This window comes from Hyaena hyaena, unplaced genomic scaffold (assembly GCF_003009895.1).
Source record: "Hyaena hyaena isolate Hyena2069 unplaced genomic scaffold, ASM300989v1 scaffold_203, whole genome shotgun sequence".
NCBI classification, from domain to species: domain Eukaryota; kingdom Metazoa; phylum Chordata; class Mammalia; order Carnivora; family Hyaenidae; genus Hyaena; species Hyaena hyaena.
The window spans coordinates 1,515,073-1,537,775 of NW_024080835.1; the positions used below are offsets into that span (position 1 = coordinate 1,515,073).

The 22,703-nt window shown below is 38.5% G+C and overlaps 1 protein-coding gene across 1 annotated transcript; it reads right to left on the minus strand.

Annotated features, from left to right (window-relative positions):
- Positions 1-13,649: 13,649 nt before the first annotated feature.
- LOC120238291 lies at positions 13,650-22,691 on the minus strand. Its single transcript, XM_039241969.1, has 2 exons — positions 22,088-22,691; positions 13,650-13,877 (listed from the first exon to the last, which is right to left on the minus strand). Exons 1-2 carry the CDS (start codon positions 22,689-22,691, stop codon positions 13,759-13,761), a joined length of 723 nt encoding a protein of 240 aa, XP_039097900.1. The 3' UTR covers positions 13,650-13,758.
- Positions 22,692-22,703: the final 12 nt, after the last annotated feature.

Sequence of the window (22,703 nt, forward strand, 5' to 3'; positions counted from 1 at the left end):
TATCTAGAAAAGGAAGAAAAATTGGCAGTATGCTATGAAGAAAACTTTCAACAAATGAAGCGTGACATTTCATGGGGACTTTGTTTAAATGCGAACCGACAGAAGAACCCAATCTAGTATGACAAGACCCTCATAGCTCCATCAAAATGTGACATTGGGGAAGGATTCGGTTATAGCAGGAGCATGCCTCCAAGTCTGTATATCCCACTACGCATATGATTTCTTCCCTAAAGTGGCACAAACATAAACGATAAAAGTAAAGCGACTCCTTCAGGCTTTTAGTGAACATAAACACTTGTGAGATAAGTACAGAAATATAGACAAGGGAGATCAGACAGACTTACATACCAGCAAAGGGGCTGGAACAATAGTGAGGCCAATTCAATTTCACACCATAGCAAATTTATAAGAACTACAGCAAATTCACAAGAGTCACTCTTGGGCAGGTAATACTACAAATATAAAATCTGCACATGCCAATGATCCATTGTGCAACTATTAGAGTACCTACCCTTCTATGGGTAGGCTCCCTTCTTTGATCCATGCCTACCTACCCAGTCAGATCTTATATTTACATATATGCATTTTTAATACAAAAGAATCTACCTGCCTTAAGCAGAATTTGTGTGGATTATTGTATGTCTGTGGTTTAACATGCTCATGTAAAGCTATAAGCTATACTGTTCAATACATGCTGCATCTGTTTACTGAGCATGTGAACCAAGACTAATCTAAATTAAGATATGCTATGACTGTAAAAAACACATGGAACTTCAAAGACTCACTGAAGAAAAAGGAAACTATCTCACTAATTTTATTACATTATTACACATTAAAATTATACTAATTTGGATATCTTGGGTTGATAAATTATATTATTAAAATCAATCTTACATTTTTTTTTACTTTTTAAATGTAGCTCCTAGAAAAATTAAAATTAAATATGTGGCTTGCATTATATTTCTATTAGACAGTGTTAACCTACAACTTACACTATGCATCTAGCCATTTTAAGGATCTGATACATTCTAATTCAGACACACTGCTAATATAATACACATGGCATGGAACCAAACATTCAGACATCAGTTTTCCAGAGAAATATCTTTAAACTGTACATTCAACAAATGACACTGTGTTAAATTACACTGTGCTAGAATAGAAGTTATCCTATTCATGATAGAAGTTTTATCCAGGAAGGAGTAGCTGTAGTCCTATTTTCTTGAGATGGTAACTGATGGAATCAACTATAAAAGGTATTACTTCTGGGGTACCTAGGTGGCTCAGCTGGTTAAGCGTCCAACTCATAATTTTGGCTCAGGTCATGATCTCTCAGTTCATGGGATGGAGCACCCCATTGGGCTTTGCCCCTCCCCAACTTGCATTCTCTCTCTCTCTCTCTGTCTCTTTGAAAATAAACAAGTAAATAAAAATTAAATAAATAAAAGGTATTACTTCTGAATATGTACATATATGTGATCACTGGGAGCAGAAGGAATGATTCTCAGAATTCTTAAGGCAAAAGTCGTACTTGATTAGACATTTTATTTTTGTAGGTAAATAATTAAGTGTAGAAAAAGAAAGCTATAACATCTATTTTCTCAAAATTCAGTGTACTAAATTCCATGTTGAGAGATATTAATAAATGGATGGGAAAATAGTGTGTCAGAAAAGCATTTCGGTCAAGGATAGATTCATTATCTATCATTATGTTACAATATTATTATAAGTTTAGTGGCTTAAAACAACATATATTTATTATTATCTTTGTTTTGTGAGTTAAGTATTGGAGAACAGCTTAACTAGATCCTCTGTAAGATGCAATCAAGGTGTTGGCTAGATCTGGATTTTCACCTGAGATTTGACTGGAAAAGGATCTGCTTCTACACCCATGGTTGTTGACAGCATCTCATTCCTTCAGAATGCCAGACACAGATCCTCAATTTCTTGGTAGCTGTTGGCTGGAGGCTGCTTGTCAGTTCCTTGCTTTATGGTCCTCTCTTTAGGGAAGCTCAAGTCTTCCAGCAAGATAGATGTTACAGCCTTAGTAAATAATCACATCCATGGGGAACCTGGGTGTCTCAGTCAGTTAAGCGACCAACTCTTGATTTCAGCTCAGGTCACGATCTCATGGTTTGTGGGATGGAGCCCCATGTAGGGCTCTGTGCTGACAGTGAGGAGCCTGCCTGGGATTCTCTCTTTCTTTCTTTCTCTGCCCCTCCCCTGCTCATGTGAGCACATGTGCATGCTCTCTCTCTTTCAAAAATAAATAAAAACTTAAAAAGAAGAGGTAATCACATCCATGTAACCAAGTACACCCTGTCACCTTTACTGTGTTCTACTCATCAGAAGGAAGTCATAGATCCCACCCACACTCAAGGGAAGGGGATTATACAGGACATGAATACCAGGAAGTAGAGATTATGGGGCCTCCTTACAGTCTGTCCTACATAATGGGGGAACTGGCTTAGGGATAAAAACTAGGGAGAGGTACTGCAGTGGTACCCAAAGGAACTATAAGGACCATTTTAGTTATGTTTCAAATGATCTGGAAGAGTAGAAAAATAATAGAATTTCCCAGTTTACCAATGAAAATAATGTTCTAGATAGTGAGATGTCATGACATTGGGAATAAGTAAAGACTGGTAAATGGAAATCACAAGCACCAACATTATCGGCAAGCTGTATGTGGACTTACATCTGAGAACCAAGACACAGAAGCAATAACTAGAACAGTCTTGGGGTATCTGGGTGGCTCAGTTGGTTACATGTCCACCTTCAGCTCAGGTCATGATCTCAGAGCTTGTGGATTCAAGCCCCACATTGGGCTTTGTGCTGACAGCTCAGAGCCTGGAGCCTGCTTTGGATTCTGTGTGTGTCTCTCTCTCTCCCTCTACTCCTCCTTTGCTTATGCTCTATCTCTGTCTTTCAAAAGTAAAAAGAATGTTTTTAAAAAATAACTAGAATAGTCTTGGTGGAATCTAAGAGTAAGACAAGGTACTTCCCTTCAGGAGGGTCTGGTAATACTGCCCAGAGAGGTTAGCAACAGTGGAGGAAAACATTCTGGTCAGCCCCACAGCAAAAGAGAAATGGGTGCATGGTAAATGAAGTTTCTCAGAGATTAAAAAACAAACAAACAAACAAACAAACAAACTTTCCAGTGAAAGGCCAGACAAGATAGGCAGATTCTGTGACTGCAGTACACCCAGACCTATCTGGGTGGCTCAGTTGGTTAAGTGCCTAACCTCAGGTCAGGCAGGTCATGGTCTCATAGTTCATGGGTTCAAGCCCCATGTCAGGCTCTGTACTGACAGCTCAGAGGCTGGAGCCTGCTTCAGATTCTGGCTCTGTGTCTCTCTGCCCCCTTCCCTGCTCCTACTCTCTCTCTCAAAAATAAATAAACATTAAAAAAAAATTTTTAAGAGACACAAAGATGAACAGATATTTGTATTCAACTCAACAGTACAGGGGCATTTGACTTGTACAAAACTGACTAGACCATAGTATATGGCTATAAAAGGTCAGAAAAGATAAATAATTGATTAATTTCTTACTGATTGAGTTCATTATAGATGCACTTTAAACAAAACTCTCATAAGTTAAACTCTATTGTGTTTTGGTATCTACCCTCATTTGGTTTCAACAAATATTTATTGAGCAGTTATTGTGCTAGGAAATGCTCTAGGTACTTGGAATAAAATGTGAAACAAATCAGGTGAGGTCTCTGCTCTTGTGGAGATTATAACAGGGTCAAAGATGAACACTGAATGAATAATTACACAAATAACCATATAATTATTACTGGTAACTCTTATAAAGAACAAGAATAGAGTGCTTTGGGAAAAATACAACAGGGAAATCCAATCTAGCCTGCGGGATCAGGATTAAAAGGACAGTAACATTCAAACTGAGACCTGAAAGAGGGTTTCCTCACTGTGAGGATAAGGTAGTAGAGGAAACAACACATAAGGCCCTGAGATGGGAAGGAGTTTGTGGGGTATGGAAGGAGGGCTATATGGTTGGGGCATAGTAAGCAAGAGCTCAGAATGACAGTAACAATTATGTAGGACATGGTAGATCATGTTAAAGATTTTTAAATTTTATCTTAAAGGCAATGAGAAATCACTTAAAGATTTTAAGCAGAGACATGACTGGCATGGTCACCCCTCCCCCCAATTCATGTATAGAATCCTACCTCCTAAAGATGATGGTATTAGGAGGTAGAGACTTTGGGAGGTGATTAGGTCATGAACCCTCCAGGATGAGATTAATGCCTGTAGGAGAGACTCCAGAGATATCCCCAGCCCTTCAAACATGTGAGGTCACTGTGAAAACTTGCCAGCTATGAACTACGAAGAAGTCCTTCCCCAGAAAGCATCTTGATCTTGGACTTTCAGGACTCCAGATCTGTGAGCAATAAATTTCTACTGTTTATAAACCAACAGTCTGTCGTATTTTGTTACAGATCACAACAGACCAAGGCAAATAACATAACGTGATCTCTCTTTAAACTGTCACTGTCATAGGTTTTGAGAATTGGATAGGAGAAGAGGCAAGCATGAACATGGAATGGCCATGAGGAGGTTTTTACAACCATCCAGAAAGATACACTTGTAACTTGGACTAGGGCAATGACAATGGAGATTGAGAGAGGTGGACAAATTCAACAAGTATTTTGAAAGTAGAAAGGTCACTGGGTGTGAAGTACACCTCACAGAAAGATGGAATTTTCAAGCATGACAACCATGTTTCTAGCACAAGCAACTGGATGTACAGAACTACCATTTACTAATAATAGGAGCATAAATGGGAATAGATTTGAGGAAAAATTCTAGAGGCTTCAGTTAAAAGATGCAAGATGCTCCTTTCTATTGCCTGTAGTGGTGGTAATAATAATAATTTAAAAAGATTGTAGCAATTAGGTAACAATTGAACCACATGAGTTTTGCTTTTTTTTTTTTTAAATATTTTATTTATTTCTGAGAGAGGGAGACAGCATGAACAGGGGAGGGTCAGAGAGAGAAAGGGAGACACAGAATCCGAAGCAGGCTCCAGGCTCTGAGCTGTCAGCACAGAGCCCGACATGGGGCTCGAACCCACAAACCATGAGGTCGTGACCTGAGCCGAAGTCGGACACTTAACCGACTGAGCCACCCAGGCGCCCCGAGTTTTGCTTTTCAATAGGACTTAGAAGTTAGGAGGTAGACTGTATCTGCTCTAGAAGTAGACCATGATGTTACAGAGCAACCTTTGGACTTTTTCTACTATTTATTCCTGAATGGAAGTGTGAATTACACTGTCTTAGTTTGGTAATGTTCTCCATAATCAGCTCTAGCAGGTATTGACCATGAAAAGACAAGAATTTCTTACGTGAAAAAAATATACATCAAATAGCGATGGCTCAGTTGGTTATAAGCATGACTTCAGCTCAGGTCATGATCTCATTGTTTGTGAATTTGAGCCCCATATCGGGCTTTCTGCTGCTAGTGCAGAGCCCACTTCATATCCTCAGTCTCCCTCTCTCTTCCCCTCCCCCACTGGCTCTTTCAAAAAATAAATATAAACTTAAAAAAAAAGAGAAAAAGTAGTGATAAAAAGAAAAACATTTATAATTTGGCTTATAAAAATGGAAAATGGATTTACCTTTAATACATCTCTTTGAAAATTACCAAGGTAACAATTACTTTAAACAGTCATGCAGGGTTTATAACACTGAGGGGGAATATTCCAAACCATAAATTAAAGTGAAATTGTTTCAAATCTCCGATGCATGTTTCACTTATTGCCATTTATTTCCATAGTTTGGTTTCTTTAGCATGGTTAAACTGTAACCTGAACAGTACCCATTCAGTGATCCACAACAGGGCATTTCAATTTTTATTGCGCAATCATTTGTATACCGTGGATTACATCCACTTTCCATGTGAGCAACACCAGAGATGACTCTCAGGAAACCATTGTCACCTGTGGCTCTTTCCAACAATGCGAAGGTTTATAGCCCAACCTCTTTTATTCAGTCTTTAAAAGACTAAGATTGACTTGCAAAAGGATTAATGCACTACCTGCTCATCAACCTTACCTTCAGAATCTGTTGTTGTCTTATTTAGAGGGAAACTTGAAGCCTGGGGAGCAGATCTGGGAGGAAGGTTTGTCTTTTACTTAATAACTCCCTACTGTTTGATTTTCCTTAAGTATTTTTACCACATGCATTATTGACTACCGTACAGGAACCACAAACCACAAAATTTTTAAAAAGCCTTCATTTTTTACAACTACAGAAATAGTTTTTTCTGTATCTGCTTTTGGAGATGGTGCTTTCCCCAAAGTTCCACAGATTTTACCAATATTGTTGCTATAAAATTCTCTATTGTAATTTTTTAAGTTTACTTATTTATTTTGAGAGAGAGAGAGAGTGCATGTGTGGAGGGGAGGGGCAGAGAGAAGGAGAGACAAAGAAGCCTAAGCAGGCTCCCCACTGTCAGCTCAGATCCTGATGCAGGGCTTGATCCCACGAACTGTGAGATCATGACCTGAACCGAAATCAAAAGTTGGACACTCAACCAAATGAGCCACCCAGGAGTCCCAAATTCCTTATTGTATTATGTAAAAACAAAGCTGAAGGTCTACATAGCCAATAAGAACAAATTAATTCTCTGGATTCCCAGGCTCATGGTATGAAAAATAAATTGGACCCTTCAAAATTCAAATCTCCCTTTAGTCAAATATTTTGATTGTACCCTAACAAACTTATGTTAAAGCTGCTAACAAAAAATAAAATGGGTTAAGTCAAATTGAGTTAAATATTCTCATTTCTTAACCACCAAGCTCCAGTGAATGTGCCATGAGCAGTGAAAATGCTTTCTTTTTTTTTTTTTTTAAGAAAAAGGGCAGAGAATTGGACAGTCATGAAAGGATTCAGTCCCTGGGCAAGGAAGAACTGGCTGTGTTAGGCTCTGAGGTTAAGGTGCTAGGAAACAATACAGACACAAGTCGCCTGGAGTCCAGGGTCCAAATTCACACCGGAAATGAGCCCCAGATAAAGTGGTTAACGTTATCTGTCCTCATCTGTGGCTCAGTTGTACTAGTATATTAACTTATTATGAACAGTGGGCAAAGAGGTCTAGTTCACCTTCATTTCCTTTCTCGGTGAGGAAGGCCCACTTAGAGACCCAAAGACCAGATCTAAAATTGTTTTAGAGAAGTCCTAGAACCTCCATGCTCATCAAAATCTGGTTAAAACATTTTCTTTCTCCTTCAGCTCTATGTTAGTTCAAAGAAATGAAACCAGTTGAGAAGAACTTAAAAACAACTTGCTGACAAAGCTATCCCTTTTCCTTTAAGATTTGTGAACATGAATTTGACTTGATGTTTTAGGTAACCAAATTTAGGGGTTAGAAAACTTTCCAGGATTATCTATGCTAGCATATAGAATATCTGCACATAGTCCAAATATCTATCCAATTCACCTTATTATTTCATATTTGTGGTTTTCAGTTAGGGCAGGATGGACTTGACATGGGTACTTTTAGTTTGGAAAATCTAGCACAGTGATTTGAATATATTCAGTCTGTGTACACCTCCAGTGTACTCTTTACACACATGCACACATGTCAAGATCTATATCACTATCTGTCAGACTTATTCTATTCCATTATAGTGCCTTCTCATGGTAGAACAATTCATCCACCAGTGGGACAGATTTTATCAAGCTCAGTTAAAGGGTTGCATTAGGAAAGCAATAGTCCTATTCAATTCATTTTCTTAAAATTGCACATGGTCTTCCACTCTGAGAATGATTGTTCTAAGTTTACCATTCAATTCTTCTGCTAACAGCATCCTTTTCCTAAATATATTCCTCACACCTTTATGATGGCAAAAGTCCAGTTCATAATAATGCATTACAAAGGATTGCTCGAATAAATTTTAAGTGAGTTTTTACATAAGTATGTCTCCATACTATGTTGTGACATTTGCTGCCATTTATTAATTGACATTGCTGCCACTTTTATGGTTCTGGTTTCCAAAAAACTGTATTCACTTTTCACAAAATTGCATTTATTGTAATAAGGCACCACAGTCTTTGAATTGAAACCACAGGACCTAAGATTGAAATTCTAATTCTCTACTGATGCAGCCGTGATATGATAAAAAAGGTTCATATTTTATTTAAAATGATAATTTTTACTAGAATTACTCAACATTTATTACTTAAAAATATTTTAAAGCCGCTTTTGAAAGTAAAGAGATTTTGCACCTTTATTAATAAACTTGGAAGCAGCTGCCCCAGGGGCCCTGTACTGGGACCCAAGTGCAGGAGCCCTGGAGCCAGGTTCCAGGGTAGGGATTTCCACTCTGCTACTTTAATGTTGAATTCTTTCTTGAGATTTTGTCACTTCCTTTTGAATTCTCATTTATTTTGCACTTTCATTTCTTATATAATTTTCTTCATGTGGTTTAACATCACTTTGAGCTAAAACAGTGCTTTGGACCTGCTTTTTGAGTCTATCTTTCTGGTATGCTTTTATTGTCTATATGGCTGCTATTTTACTCCTTATTCTTTTTTCTTATAACCTCATCTGGCATCAGATCGTGATATTTTTTATTGTTCATTTTTATGTGAATTTAGTTTTACTGAACCTTAAGAAGGAAGACTGGTTCAGATAGCATTTGTAACTTTGATAAAAATAGGGCAGTTTGCTTTTTGAGGTTTCCTGAGTGTTTCCCTTTTGCACATTAGTCTGGACCTTCTCGTTGCTTCTTCACTGTCCCCATCCAGCTGAATTTTGACTGTGCTTGCAGTCATTTTTCCTCAGCATGAGACTTTAGCCTCCAGGTACAACAAACAAGTCAGTTTTGAGAGTTCTTGGGCTTAGACCACCTTGGGTCCTATAGGTTTGAGATCCTCAGTTTCCCAACCACCCACTAGCTGCGTGACCTTAGACAAACTGCTCTTACATCTCTATGCCTCCTCTTCCCCACTTGTAAAATGGAAAAAATAATAGCCTAATGAGTTTTCATTCAAGGTGGTTAAAACAGAGTTGGACAGGCTGTCATGACTTTTTGAATGTTTGTTTAATAAATAAAATACCCATCTGCACCTTCTTTATGAACTTTACCTTTAAGCTGTAGAAGCTCTCAGGTCAGTTGATGGCAACTATGGAAAATCCTTCGTGCGTCAGGGCATCGACTCATGTGATAATATAGTTAAAGCTTTGGTTTACCTGGTTAACATACCTCAACTATTTTGGTTTTAATAAAAAATATCAAGAGAAAAGAAAACTACTTAGGATTGTCCTACTAGGAACACAATTGCCCTGCTCCAGAATTTACTCATTTCTCATTATATCTACTTCATTTTCTCCCCACCTTTGACTCTCTAAGAACTAAGAGGTCACTTTATTTGTTTATAATCAAATAGGATTTCTTAATACCTGGTACCATTAGCAAATGTGTAATGTTTTTAGAAAGGCCCTGAGAATAATTTTCTTAAAAGTCCTGAGCATTGTTAAAAGGGTTTTGAAATTTTCATTTTTTATAGCTTCTGATTTACTCCTTCAAATTTCTATTCTTTATAGTCAGGGTGCCACTTCTTTAACCTGTTGGATCTTATTTTTTTCCTTTTTAAGCAACTCTGCTTTAAAAAACACAAATACCAAAAAAAGCTAACCAACCAGGTTTTTGAAATTCAGGTTGCCAAGAAGTATTTTTTTTACATATTGGCTTAGAATATGTCTAGGAAAATATGACCAACCAAAAAAGTGTGGGGGAACTCATGACAACTAAATATAATGTGTGACCTGGTTTGAATCTTGAACTGGAAATTTTTTTCTTCTTTTTCTATAAAGAAATTTATTGGGAAAATTGATGAAATTATTAAAATGTGTAAAAATAATAATTTTATATCAATTTTCCTGAATTAGATAAATACACCGTGATTCTATAAGAGGATGAACCCAAAACACTTGGGGTAGAGAGGCATCATGTGTATAACTTATTTTCAAAGAGTTCAGAGAAAGAGCAAGAATGTCAAAGCGAATATGGTAAAATGTGAACATTTGGGGAATCTGGGGAAAGGGTATATGAAAGTTCTGTGTACTAGTCTCTTACATCTTTAATGAAAGTCTGAAATTATTTTAAAATAAAAAAGGATTTTAAAAGTTTAGGAGGTTAAGAGTGGAAAGATAGCAAGGTCAATGTCCTGAGGGTTTATTTGAGCACTTACAACATCCTTGAATGTTACACTCAGAACACAAAACCTTTATTTCGAAAGAAAAGGTGGGAGTTTAGAATGCCTTAAATATTTGGCTAGGGAGACCCCCTACAAAAATCTCTTCCTAAAGGTACTCACTTTGATAGGTACACTGATGTTTGATTCAATAAACTCCCATTCCATATATTAGCAGAATCAAGGAAATCCTAGTGAGCTAATCATTCAGGTTAATGCCATTAGAAATATCAGCATGATCTGATTGGCAGAGGTGAAGCTAAATTATTATGCTAACATGTGGGGCAATCATGGTGTTTGTAATCTGTTGGTGGGATTTAGATTGATATAAAATAATGCAATCTTTTGAGGAATAATCAGGTAGTATGTATCACATTTTAAATGGTCATACCCCTAGGTGGTGGGGGTGGGGTGGGGTGGGGTGGTACTCAGATGGTTAAGTGTCTGACTGGGGCTCAGATCATGATCTCACAGTTTTGTGAGTTCAAGCCCCACATGGGGCTCTGTGCTGACAGCTCAGTGCCTAGAGCTTGCTTGGGATTCTCTGTCTCCCTCTCTCTCTGTCCCTCCCCCACTCGCTCTCTCTCAAAAGGAATAAAAGCCCTTACCCTTTGACTTAGCAGTTCTTTTAGAAATCTATCCTAGGGAATAGTGGGGCAAGTGAACAAAGATGTATACTCAAGGATGTTCACTCTGTCATAGCAAAGAACAAGAGACATATGTGTCCATAAGTAGGAAGTTAAATAAATTATGTTTGATACATACAGTATTATTCAGTACAGTTCTCTGTACTGAAAACAGTATTCTTCAGTATATCCCTAACATATTAAATGAAAAGGCAAAACTAGTATGTATAGTATTTTCCTATGTATATTTATATTACTTATTTACATTTGAAATAGAAATATTCTACAGGTCTTATTTTTCAGATTGAAGGAATACATGCTAAATGAATTGTGGGTAGGTAGGTATTTAGAAGACTACCTGCCATTATCCATGGCAGACTACATAATTTCCAAGGCTCAGAGCAAAATGAAAATATGGAACCTCTTGTTAAAAAATAAAAAATTTCAAGATAAGACAGCTGAGCATTCAACCAGGTATGGGGCCCTTCCAAGTGCCCTTCTTGGGAGACTCTGTAAGCTGTGTGCCCTTGAAGCTGATCCTGGCTATACGCTATGCTTTCCACTTAAATATATGCTGCACTGTTCTATCCATTGCACTATATGGTATCTGCTAAGGCATACACTACACTAGTGGTAATAGATGGATCGGTGGTTGGAGACATACATGCTGTCTATGTCTGTCCCACCCCACTCCTGTCGTTGTGCAGCACTCTGCGATAAGGGCAATCCAAAATGTGTTTAAGTTATTCCTAAAAGGAGCTAGCACATTAAGGGTGCTGAGATTAACAATGTGGCGGTGTACCCCTTGGATCACCTCACAAGCCACAAGAGTGCCTCCAAGAGGACTAGCAGAGATTCAATGAGACAGAGATGTGCTTCTCTCAAAAGAGGTTCTTGTGGCAAGTTTTAATTACTTTTAATGAGGTTCTATGATAATGATATCAGGACAGATAAATGATAAATGATAGGTAATTTCCTTTTTATATGTGGCAAGTAGAAGTATAAGAAAAAAATAAGAACAAAAATATAATGGGAATTTCTGATTTCTAGGAATTAAATAGCTCTCCTAGGCCACCCATGTATGGATATTTTTCTACAGCTCTAAATGGTTCTGCGATATCCTTGAATTAACCAAACAATATTACTAGTTATTAGTTGACTTGATATGTCTACAAGTTAAATGCTTCCTCTGATGCTTCTATTTATAAGTAGAACTAAAAACCTGAGAGGTCTAATTTGGGATCAGCATGGTAGCTTATGTTCTGCCATGTAAAACGTCAAGGTTTGATTAGGCAGATCTTAGGGTTAAAGCCAAAATGCAAGAGAACAAGACATTCTACTATCTAATGGGCTCTAAACAAGATGGTTTAATACTTACCAGACTCTGATTTTCATTAAAGACAAAAACTTTTATTTAAAAAAAAAGAGAGAGAAAAACTTTTAATAGGGCCTCTAATGATGTTGGGATAAGTACATATAGGCGAGAGGACAAAGGTTTCCAGGATTCAACCAAATAGGGAAAGGATGAGAAAAACATAAAAAGATTTGTTGTTAAACATTTTTCTGCAGCCCATCATATGGTAATCGGAGGTCAAAGTCTAAATAACACACCAGGAGCCACAGACCTTTGACTTCATAGGCATCTGGAGAATCTGTTGAAGCTATTTGAGTTCTCCAAGACTTCAGTGTTTTGTATAAGATAATGACAGAACTATAAATAGAAAGCTGATAATCCTATGAGTTATTGTGAACTTCAAGACTAATTTCTGTACTTAAAAGTCTTCAATCTTGTATTATTTTTTAATTCACCTTCCAGAATTATATGTGTACTGGTACCATATGGTACCATACGTCACAGATAATCTATGTTCATAGATAAAAACGACTAATAAATACATTAGAGCCCTCCTTATATGTGATTATCCAACGTAGTCATCCGTTTTAGAGTATCAGTTCTATCTTTATTGAATTTACTAAAAGTCATCATATTCATGAGAATTTTCATCAGGCTGCCTACCACTATTTCAAAATTCAAAACAGGATTTATAATACAGGTATAAGCTATTATAGTTGGTAGAAATCTATCATTTTCACAAATGCAAAAAATAGTTCTATTTAATGCATTTGCCCTTTGTATTCTCTATTGATACCTAACTACTTCTACCTTAAATATTACAATGACTTTTTCTTTTAAGTGATACTATATACACGTGTGTTTGACATGAAGAATTTTGTATTGATATCCTATGAAAACTGAATGGGCTATGATTCAAGAAATATTGACTTCGCCATTGATGAATATGTTGCACATGATGAAACTGTTGAAGCGAGAATTCAAGCACAAAATAGGTGGTTGGACAAGATAGTATTTGTGTTCTCCTCTAACTCTGAGACATCATGTACACAAAACAATACTTATCAGTCTTGAACAAGACAGAGGATGGTAGCAGAGAATGGAGAGGTGGCAAATGAGGAGACACCATAAAGATATATTTATTCAATACAAGTTGCCACTGTTTGAACATGGAATCCAGGAGAAAAGGATAAAATATCAAAAACACTTAATATTTTCAAGGGTGTCTGGGTGGCTTGAGTGTCTGACTCAAGACTTCATTTCAAGTCATGATCACAGGGTCATGGGATTGAGCCCTGTGTCAGACTCTGTGCTGAACGTGGAGACTGGGATTCTTTCTCTCCTTCTGCCGCTCTCCTCCGCTCTCACATGCACATACTCTCTCTCTTGCTAAAAAAAATTTTTTTAATGATTTTAAAAAACATTAACATTTTCAGCTTCAGAAACTACTTACAGATTAGCACCATTAGGTTTTTCTTTTTTTTGTTGTTTTCAAGAAATCCAAATTTAGTAGGGTGACTAAACATGGAGAATACTGAACTTCTTTGTTGGTATCAGAGATGGTTCCAGGAGATCAACCCAGATGTGGCAAGAGCTCCCATTCCTGACTGTAGGCATGGCCCTGAGGCAGAGGCTAGTAGAAGGCATGTAAACCACATGTCTGGCAAATGGGCTGGAATTGAGCGAGGAAGAACAGTTAAGAGACACTCTGCCTCTTGGAATTAACTCAACTGAGACAGGTTTGAGCCTTCAAGGAACTAGGGAATGCAGCGGCAGAGGATATGAGATTTAAGCTGACAACAAGGAACTCCAATTAGATGTCACAGGTTCAATGGAGCCAGTCTTTTTGAAGAATGCCATTTTAACAAAGGCATTTGAGAGGCACCCAGGTGGCTCAGTTGGGTAAGTAGCTGACTCTTGATTTTGGCTCAGGTCATGATCTCACGGTTCATGAGATTCTCCCTGTCTTTTTCTCTGCCCCTACCTTCCCTCTCAAAAATAAGTATTTGTAAAAAAGAAAATGGCATTTGAGAAAACTCAAGAGAAAAACTAAAGGCACAAAGGGACCTGGGAAAATATTGCATAAATCTATTTAAAAAGTGAAATAGAGGGACGTCTGGGTGGCTCAGTTAAATGTCTGTTCAGCTCAAGTCATGATCTCAAGATTCATGAGTTCAAGAGGTGCCTGGGTGGCTTAGTCAGTTAAGCATCCGACTTTCGCTTAGGTCATGATCTCGCGGTTCGTGGGTTCAAGCCCCACGTCGGGCTCTGTGCTGACTGCCAGCTCAGAGCCTGGAGCCTATTTCAGAGTCTGTATCTCCCTCTCTCTCTGACCCTCCCCTGCTCAGGCTGTCTCTCTCTCTCTCTCTCCTAGAAATAAATAAATAAAAGTATTAAAAAAAAAAAGATTCATGAGTTCAAGCCCTACATTGGGCTCACTGCTGTCAGCAAGGACCCCACTTCAGATCCTCTGTCGCCGGCTCTCTGCCCCTCCCACACTTGCAGTCTAACATTTTTTTTTTAATAATAAAAAAATAAGATAAAAAGTGAAATGGGGGTACCAACTCTCAATCTCAGCTCAGGTCATGATCTCACAGTTTATGGGATTGAGCCCCACGTTAGGCTCCAAGCTCTCCACACTAATCTCACTTGGGATTCTCTGTCTCCCTCTCTCTCCATCCCTCACATCCTCTATAAATAAATAATAGATAGATAGATAGATAGATAGATACAATTTTAAAGTGAAATGGGGGTACCTGGCTGGCTTAGTCAGTTGAGGATCTGACTTCGGCTTGGGACATGATCTCAGTTGGTAGGTTCAAGCTATGTATGGGGCTTCTTGCTATCAGCACAGAGTCCACTTCAGATCTTCTGTTTCCCCTTCTCTCTGTCCCTCCCCTGCTCGCTCGCTCTCTCTCTCTCTCTCTAAAAATATAAAACGTTAAAAGAAAGTGACATGGAATTGGCTATTACTAGCCTATAAATTGTTGTCCTTGAAGTATTAATTATTTTGTACTTTTTTTATTAAGAGCTATTAACCATTATTTCACATGTGCAATATTTTGAAATACTGTATAACACATCACATCCATTATTGTGAAGGCTATTTATCCCCTTACTTTAATTCTGTCCTTACCTTAGACTGAAACCACCTCATATATGAGATAGAAGTCCAGACCTAGTAGTTCTCAAATTATGTTCCAGGAAAGAGTGCCATCAGCATGGTGTTAAAAATTCAAATCTTCACATGCTGTCCTCGAACTGCTGAATTAGAAACTGGGGATAGAATCCATCAATCTGTGTTTTCAGTCTTCTTGCTGGTTCTAAAGCACTCTATAGTTTGAGAACCATGGCCTTAGGCATTTCAGAACGAGATGTCTTCAGAGTCTGTCTAGGAAAAAAATACTCTTCTGTCTTCTGTCTATTCACAGTCCTGTTCTCATTTCTGATTACCAATGTCTGGTAGTTTTTTCCTACACCAAAAAATTGTGTGATACCAGCTGATGTCCTACAATTTAACTCTATTCTTACACTACCTGGAAATAGTTTAGATCCCATAAGTTAAAAGCTCAGCTCCACAAGACTAAGCACTGCCTCCCCCAACTTCAGACACCAATCACAAGTTCAAGTTGTCACCTGTACATTTGACCAACCAGCTATATAAGTCAGAGATTTATATAACCCCCGCCTGGGATTTGGCTAATTTGCTAGAGCAGCTCATAGAACTGAGGAAAACAGTCTACCTACCGGACTACCAGTTTATTACAAAAGGATACAACTTGGGAAGAGCCAGATGGAGGAGATGCATACATAGGGCAAATTATGGGGAAAGGAGCACAAAGCTTCCATGATCTCTCTGGGCTTGACACCCATTTAGTACCTCCACATGTCTACCAACCTGAAAGCTTCCAAATCCATCCTTTTTGGGTTTTTATGCAGGCTTCATTAAGAATGCATGTATGATTAAACCATTGGCCATTAAGTCAACCTGTAGTCTCACCTTCCCAGAGGTCAGAGTGGGGTGGGACTGAAAGTTCCAACCCTCTAATCACACAGTGGGTTCCCCTGGCAACCAGTCCCCACTATCCTTAGGGACTTTCCAAAAGTCATTGCATTAATATGAACTCAAATATGGTTGAAAGGGATTTGTTACAAATAACAAAAGACATCCATTTCATTCTGGAAGCTGAAAAGGAGAGATGCCCCTATAATTCTTGTTATAGGAAACAAGAGTTTCCTTTACTTAGGAAATTACAAAGGTTTTGGGAGTTATTTGCCAGGAACCAGGGAGGGTCCAAATATGTATCTCTTAATGTAATCCACAATACCACAGAACTCCAGGAGAGATTTGTATAATAGGCCAGGGAGGCAGCATGGTGGTTTTGTCTATTCAGGCTGCTATAACAAAATACCATAGACCACTACTTATTAAAAACAGAAATTTCTTTCTTTTTCTTTCTTTCTTTCTTTCTTTCTTTCTTTCTTTCTTTCTTTCTTTCTTTCTTTCTTTCTCTCTCTCTCTCTCTCTCTCTCTCTCTCTCTCTTTCCTTTCTCTCTCTTCTCTTCTCTTCCTTCTTTCCTTCCTCCTTCCCTCCCTCCCTCCTTTCCTTCCTATTTAAGTAATCTCTACACCCAAAGCAGGGCTGGAACTCACAACTTTGAGATCAAGAGTCACATACTCTTCCAACTGAGCCAGGCAGATGGTCCCAGAAATTTATTTCTCACAGTTCTGCAGGCTGGAAAGTCCAAGATCAAGGCAATGGCCAATTTGGTGTCTGGTGAGAACACATTTCCTCATAGAAATACAAATACAAATAAAAACAATGGTAATAATAAAATATTTTATGTACATAAAACACCTAGACCTTGAATTTTCTAAGTATTCAGTATAATTATTACTGTCATTACAAAATTCTTTCTCATAAAGCATAGCATTATGAGGTTCCAGTATATGGGCACCCCTTGACTCTTTCATACATTCTTTATATTCTATTGTCTTCCCTCACCTCTGAATAAGCTCTATGTATTGTATTAATATCAGTCTCCTGGTTTTGATAGTGTATAATAGTTATACAAGATGCTACCATTGGAGAGAGGCTGAGTGAAGGGTATATAGGACATCCTTGTACATTGTTTTAAACTCCTGTGACTCTTTAATTATTTAGAAATAAAAAGTGGAAAAAAAATTGGGGTAAGTTTACATGAAGTAAGGAGTATTGGGACAAGGGTTTGGGCACCTCATCTACCCTAAGTTCCTTATTTATCTGTCCCTAGAATCCTAACCTTCCCCAGAATCCTCACCTTCCTCTTTACCAGTGTGGGCTACTGGAAACCATGGGAATCTAAATGGTGAGAGCTATGGGGCGCCTGGGTGGCTTAGTCGGTTAAGCGTCCGACTTTCGCTTAGGTCATGATCTCGCGGTTCGTGGGTTCGAGCCCCGCATCGGGCTCTGTGCTGACTGCCAGCTCAGAGCCTGGAGCCTATTTCAGTCTGTGACTCCCTCTCTCTCTGACCCTCCCCTGCTCACGCTGTCTCTCTCTCTCTCCCTCCTAGAAATAAAAATAAAACATTAAATAAAAAAAAAAAAAATTTAAATGGTGAGAGCTAGGCCAGGCTCCCACAATATCAGGTAAGGTATGAACTTGAAGAATGTCTGCTGCATGGAATTCTACTGTAAGGAACACGTGAATCCCTGTAACTTCATTACCTAACACAGTTCCTGGTACATAGAGGCAAAGACAAACGATGTGCTTTTCTGGATCAAAATTGTAACTCATATTGTCCTTATACAAATATTGCCACATGTGATTAGGCTCTGTGATGTTCACATAAGTACTTTATAGATTAAATAAATAAGCCTTTATTTTTGTGTGTGTGGGGGCACCTGGGTGGCCCAGTCAGTTGGGCGTCGGACTCTTGATTTCAGCTCAGGTCATGATCTCAGTCATGAGATGGAGCCCCACATAAGGATCTGTGCTGACAGGGCAGAACCTGCTTGGGATTCTCCCCCCTCCTCCTCCTCTTTCTTCCCCTCCCTGCCTCTCTAGATAAATAAATGAACTTAAAACCAAAAAAAAAAAAGCCTTTGTGGACTAACTTCAACACCTACCCACTAATCATAACTGTGTTCTATGGACATATTTCAAAGACCTAATCTTCAAGTAAACTTGTGACATACTACCAATTTGTAAGTTATTATACTTAGTTGATGCTATTAACACACATTTTTAAAAATTGAGGAGTGATAGTGATCATTCTAGGTTCACTGATTTCAAGTTTCCAAATAGTGTTCTGCTTAACACTAATGTCTTAAAGTTCCCACTGCTACCCACCCTCTAAGTTCCTAAAATTGTTAGACCAAGGAAACTTTTCTTTTTAATGAACAGTTACTAAGTTTGGGGAGTTCTGAGAACTCTCTGTTTGAGAAACACTTCTATATCACATGATCAATTTTCCTGACTCTGGCTTCTTAAATGACTATAGTAGTTATTTTTTTTTTATTAAAAACAATATTTTAGGCCCAAATAAAAAGCAAGTAAAAAAAAGCTTTAGATAATCTAAGCATGTTTGCCTAGTAGCAATACAAATAGGTATCCACCAGTCATCAATAACTTATACACATTAATTATAAGTTTTCTTCAATTAATTAAGTCAAAACTAAACTTAAAAAAACTAAGAGAAAAACTGTGTGGCTCATTTCTCTCAATCAAATTAAGACCAACAGCTAGCTTTTTAATTCATCATCTCTTACAATTCAGGAACTTCAGTCAAAGTAAAGAAGTAGTTTGTTTTTTGTTTTTGTGATTTTTTTCCCAAGCTCCTCAAATTTAAGTCAGAAAAGTCTTGGCAATAAAGAGGAATGAATGAAGTCTCCCAATTCCTGATGAACTATGTTTTCCTAAGAAAATAAGGGCATATTACCAAAGGTCCAATGTTATTCCCTCAAAAAAAGAGATCAAGGCCAACTATAAAAAACACAAATTACATTTTATTTAAGATTTAGCAACAGGGGCATCTGGGTGGTTCAGTCAGTTGAGGGTGTGACTCTTGATTTTGGCTAAGATCATGATCCCAGGGTGGTGGGATAGAGCCCTGTGTCTGGCTCTGCACTGTGTGTGGAGCCTGCTTAAGATTCTCTCCCTCTTCCCCCACCCCCCCAACTCTCCCCAGCTCACACACTGTCTCTCAAATCTAAAAAAAAAAAAAAAAAAAAAATCCAATTGAAAAAAATGTAGCATCATATATAATTGCTTCTTGTTTTAGCAACTACTACCCAGTACCTATATATAATTCCCCAAACAGAAACTATAAGATCCATATATATAAACACTCTGCTAACTTTAATGTATGTATCATGAGAATACTCCACACTTCTTAGATGAAAGAATTATCACTTATAATTCTTTTTGAAATTCCATTTGATCAACTAAAACTTGTGTAAAGCTGCACAGAGCCTTTCACAAATCTCTGCTGAAGAACAAAGAAAGTTTCTTTATTCCGAAAGTGACTAAGAGGAGAATTTCATGAAACATTCACACTCCATGTTTTAGACTTTTCTTATACTAAAGCAGTAACAAGTCAGGATATGAAGTTACCAAACATTAAAACAGGTGTTACATATAAGTTTTGTAGTTTGATTATGACTGTATTTCATATACACAAAAACATTTGTAAAATAGTCTGTTGAAATTATATTAATTGCTGCATTTACTTCCTTAGTTCAGCAAATTAAATTTCTGAAATCTCCTAACTACAGTTAGAGCTACCATATCTTGCCAATTAGGTTGCCAATCTGCATTTAAGAGCTATTACCAACTCCTGGAAGAACTTCTTTACCCCTCTGATAAATTATGTATATTCTGTTTGGGAAGGACTGGAAGTACAGAACAGGTAGTGATAATTTCAAATGAAAAATTTAGGCCATCAAACAGACTACATAAGCATTATAATTAAGGATAATTGTTCCTCTTAGCAAAGTGTGTCACAACTATTTTTAAACATGTTGGGGGGTCTGCCCTAAAACCTATGTCTGATCTTTATCCTAAGCTTTATCCCTGGAAGAAGCATGATACCAAAGAAAGAATTTTAAGGAGGGAACCAGTAGAAATTAAAAGCAATAACAACTCAATCTGCATTCTTTTTTTTTTTTTAATATTTCATTTATTTGAGAGAGAGAGAGAGCGTGCAAGAGAGCGTGCGAGCACCAATCGGGGATGGAGAGAGAGAGAATCCCAAGTAGGCTAGGTACTCTCAGCCTGAACAGGCCTCAGTCTCATGAACTGTGAGATCATGACCTGTACCAAAATCAAGAGGGGGATGTTTAACTGACTGAGCCATCCAGGCTCTCAATCCACATTCTTTTTTTAAAATTTTAAGTTTCTTTATTTATTTTGAGTGAGTGGGGAAGGAGCATAGAGAGAAGGAGAGAGAGAGATACAGATAGTGTAGAGCCAGATGCAGAATTCATGAACCAGGAGATCATGAACTGAACTCAAATCGGGCCCTCAATCTACATTCCTGATCAAGAAGTGTTAGCTTGTTTTATAACTTATGGAAGACACATTCAAAGCTTAGATTCAGGTCCTATATTTGTCAAAGTCACTAGAGGCATACTATGTGCCAAGCACTACCAGCTCTGGAGTACATGATAAAGAACAAAACACATATGATCCTTGGCTTCGGAGACATTCCAAAGACCTTCAAAAGGCATTAAATAATAATACTAAAAGAAGCTAAATCACTTTGTGGTTATTTCCTGTTTGAACTGCCTCTCTTACAGTGGGTAACTGTGGTCACACTCTTCTCTTAAGAGTATTCTGCAAAGAACTTCAAGTTGTTTAACTACCAGAGACAACCAGTTGTAGCTGGGAGAAATAAAGACATAGAATGACAGACAATTTTATAAACTTTATCTTGAAAGCTATCATGGAATTTATTTAAGAAGTACAAAATATTCATATATACATGCATGTTGACAAGATAATTTCTAGTCATAGCGTGGGAATTAACCAGCAATTGGTTTTCTAGAATTCTGCTCATGAAAAAAATCTGTAATGGTCACACACACACACACACACACACACACACACACACACACACGCTCCAGCTTTTCAACTTAATTTTCTTACCCTAAACTCATTTTGAAAACACCGGTGCTCCAGTGTGCAGTATTACTTCAATTAAATTATTCTCTGGTGAATAAGGATCTATAATGAACTTCATTTATATTTTAAGATCGGCAATGAACTTACATTCGAGTTAACCTTCAGAATGAACTATTACTAGGTACAGCTTCTGTTTGCCTAGGCGGTTGAAAGTTACAAAGTACTGAGAACTTTGAAGGTATTATTCTCATTTTAAAGTTTTTATCTCTCTGTACGTTGTTCTACATATATATGTGTGTATGTATATCTATCTCTTAGTAAAGAAGTGGGAGGGAAGGAGGCGGGCGAGGAGTAAAAGTTCTCCAAAGAAATCCCCATACCTCGCCAAATTTAAACGCACCCAATACTCCTACACCGCCCCCTTTCCTTCCGACCCGAGTTTCAGCTTGCTGCTGCCTACTTCGTTTGCCTGCACATTTGTGGGGCTATTTGTTGGTAAATATATTTTTAAACCGTTTTCTTCTCCCTTCTTCTGAAGTATTTGAATACGTTCCTTTGTAGTTTGTGTTATTTCTGCCTCTAATATAATACTGCTGATAGAAATGTATTTCTTTGGGAATTCATTTCTCAACAGTAACAACACTAATTAGGTCAGGTGCCACAACTGACGCCTTCCAGAAGTTAGTACTTTGTGACCAAGTAGCTTCTTTAACTTTCTAAAACGAAATATCTAACAGGCGGCATCATCACCCATCATCGGCGCTTCCAAGTTCCTACCTGTTGCGAGGACTTGATCTGGAGATGAATCAGATTTGTCAAATACGTCCTTTCCCTTTTCCACCCACTGTCCTCGCTTTCCGCTGCGCTGCCGAATGCGCGTCACCCTAGCGGGTCCAAACCCAGAAGCCCGGCCCTCACACAGCGGGAACCCCCAGTCTGGGAACGGAGCTTGGCTTGGGGCGGGAGGGGGGGGGGGGGGGGTAGAGAGGGAAAGGCGTGTCCCGACCCGAACTGAGCCGAGGTGCAGCGCCCACTTCCTGTAAAGCCAACAGAGCGCGAAACGAATGCCCGGGAAGAAAGGGCGCACCCGACAAAGAAGAATGTACTTTAACTCTGCTTCGACCCTGGAACACAGAGATCTGGGGCAGCTCCGGCAACAGGAGCAAACCAACTTTAACCCCGGCCTCCCCTTCCCCGCCTCCCCTTCTCCGCCTCCCAAGTCGTCCAATTCTCTTTCGCTTCCTGCGGGTTGCTCCGGAGGCACGTGGTCCCTCCCCACCCTGCCCCCGCCGCGCTCCTCCCAGCCATCCAGTCCTCCGGCCCTTCCTCCCGGCGCCGCTCTCTTCCCCTTTCCGTTTTCTCTTCCGCCCCCACTCTCCATCGTCCTTTTTGA

Coding starts and splice junctions, on each gene's coding strand:
- LOC120238291 (XM_039241969.1), bottom strand. CDS start 22,691: ATGGAGAGTGGGGGCGGAAGAGAAAACGGAAAGGGGAAGAGAGCGGCG. Junction 13,878..22,087: donor AGATCAAGTCCTCGCAACAG/GTAGGAACTTGG, acceptor GCTCAATTCCAG/CCCATTTGCCAGACATGTGG.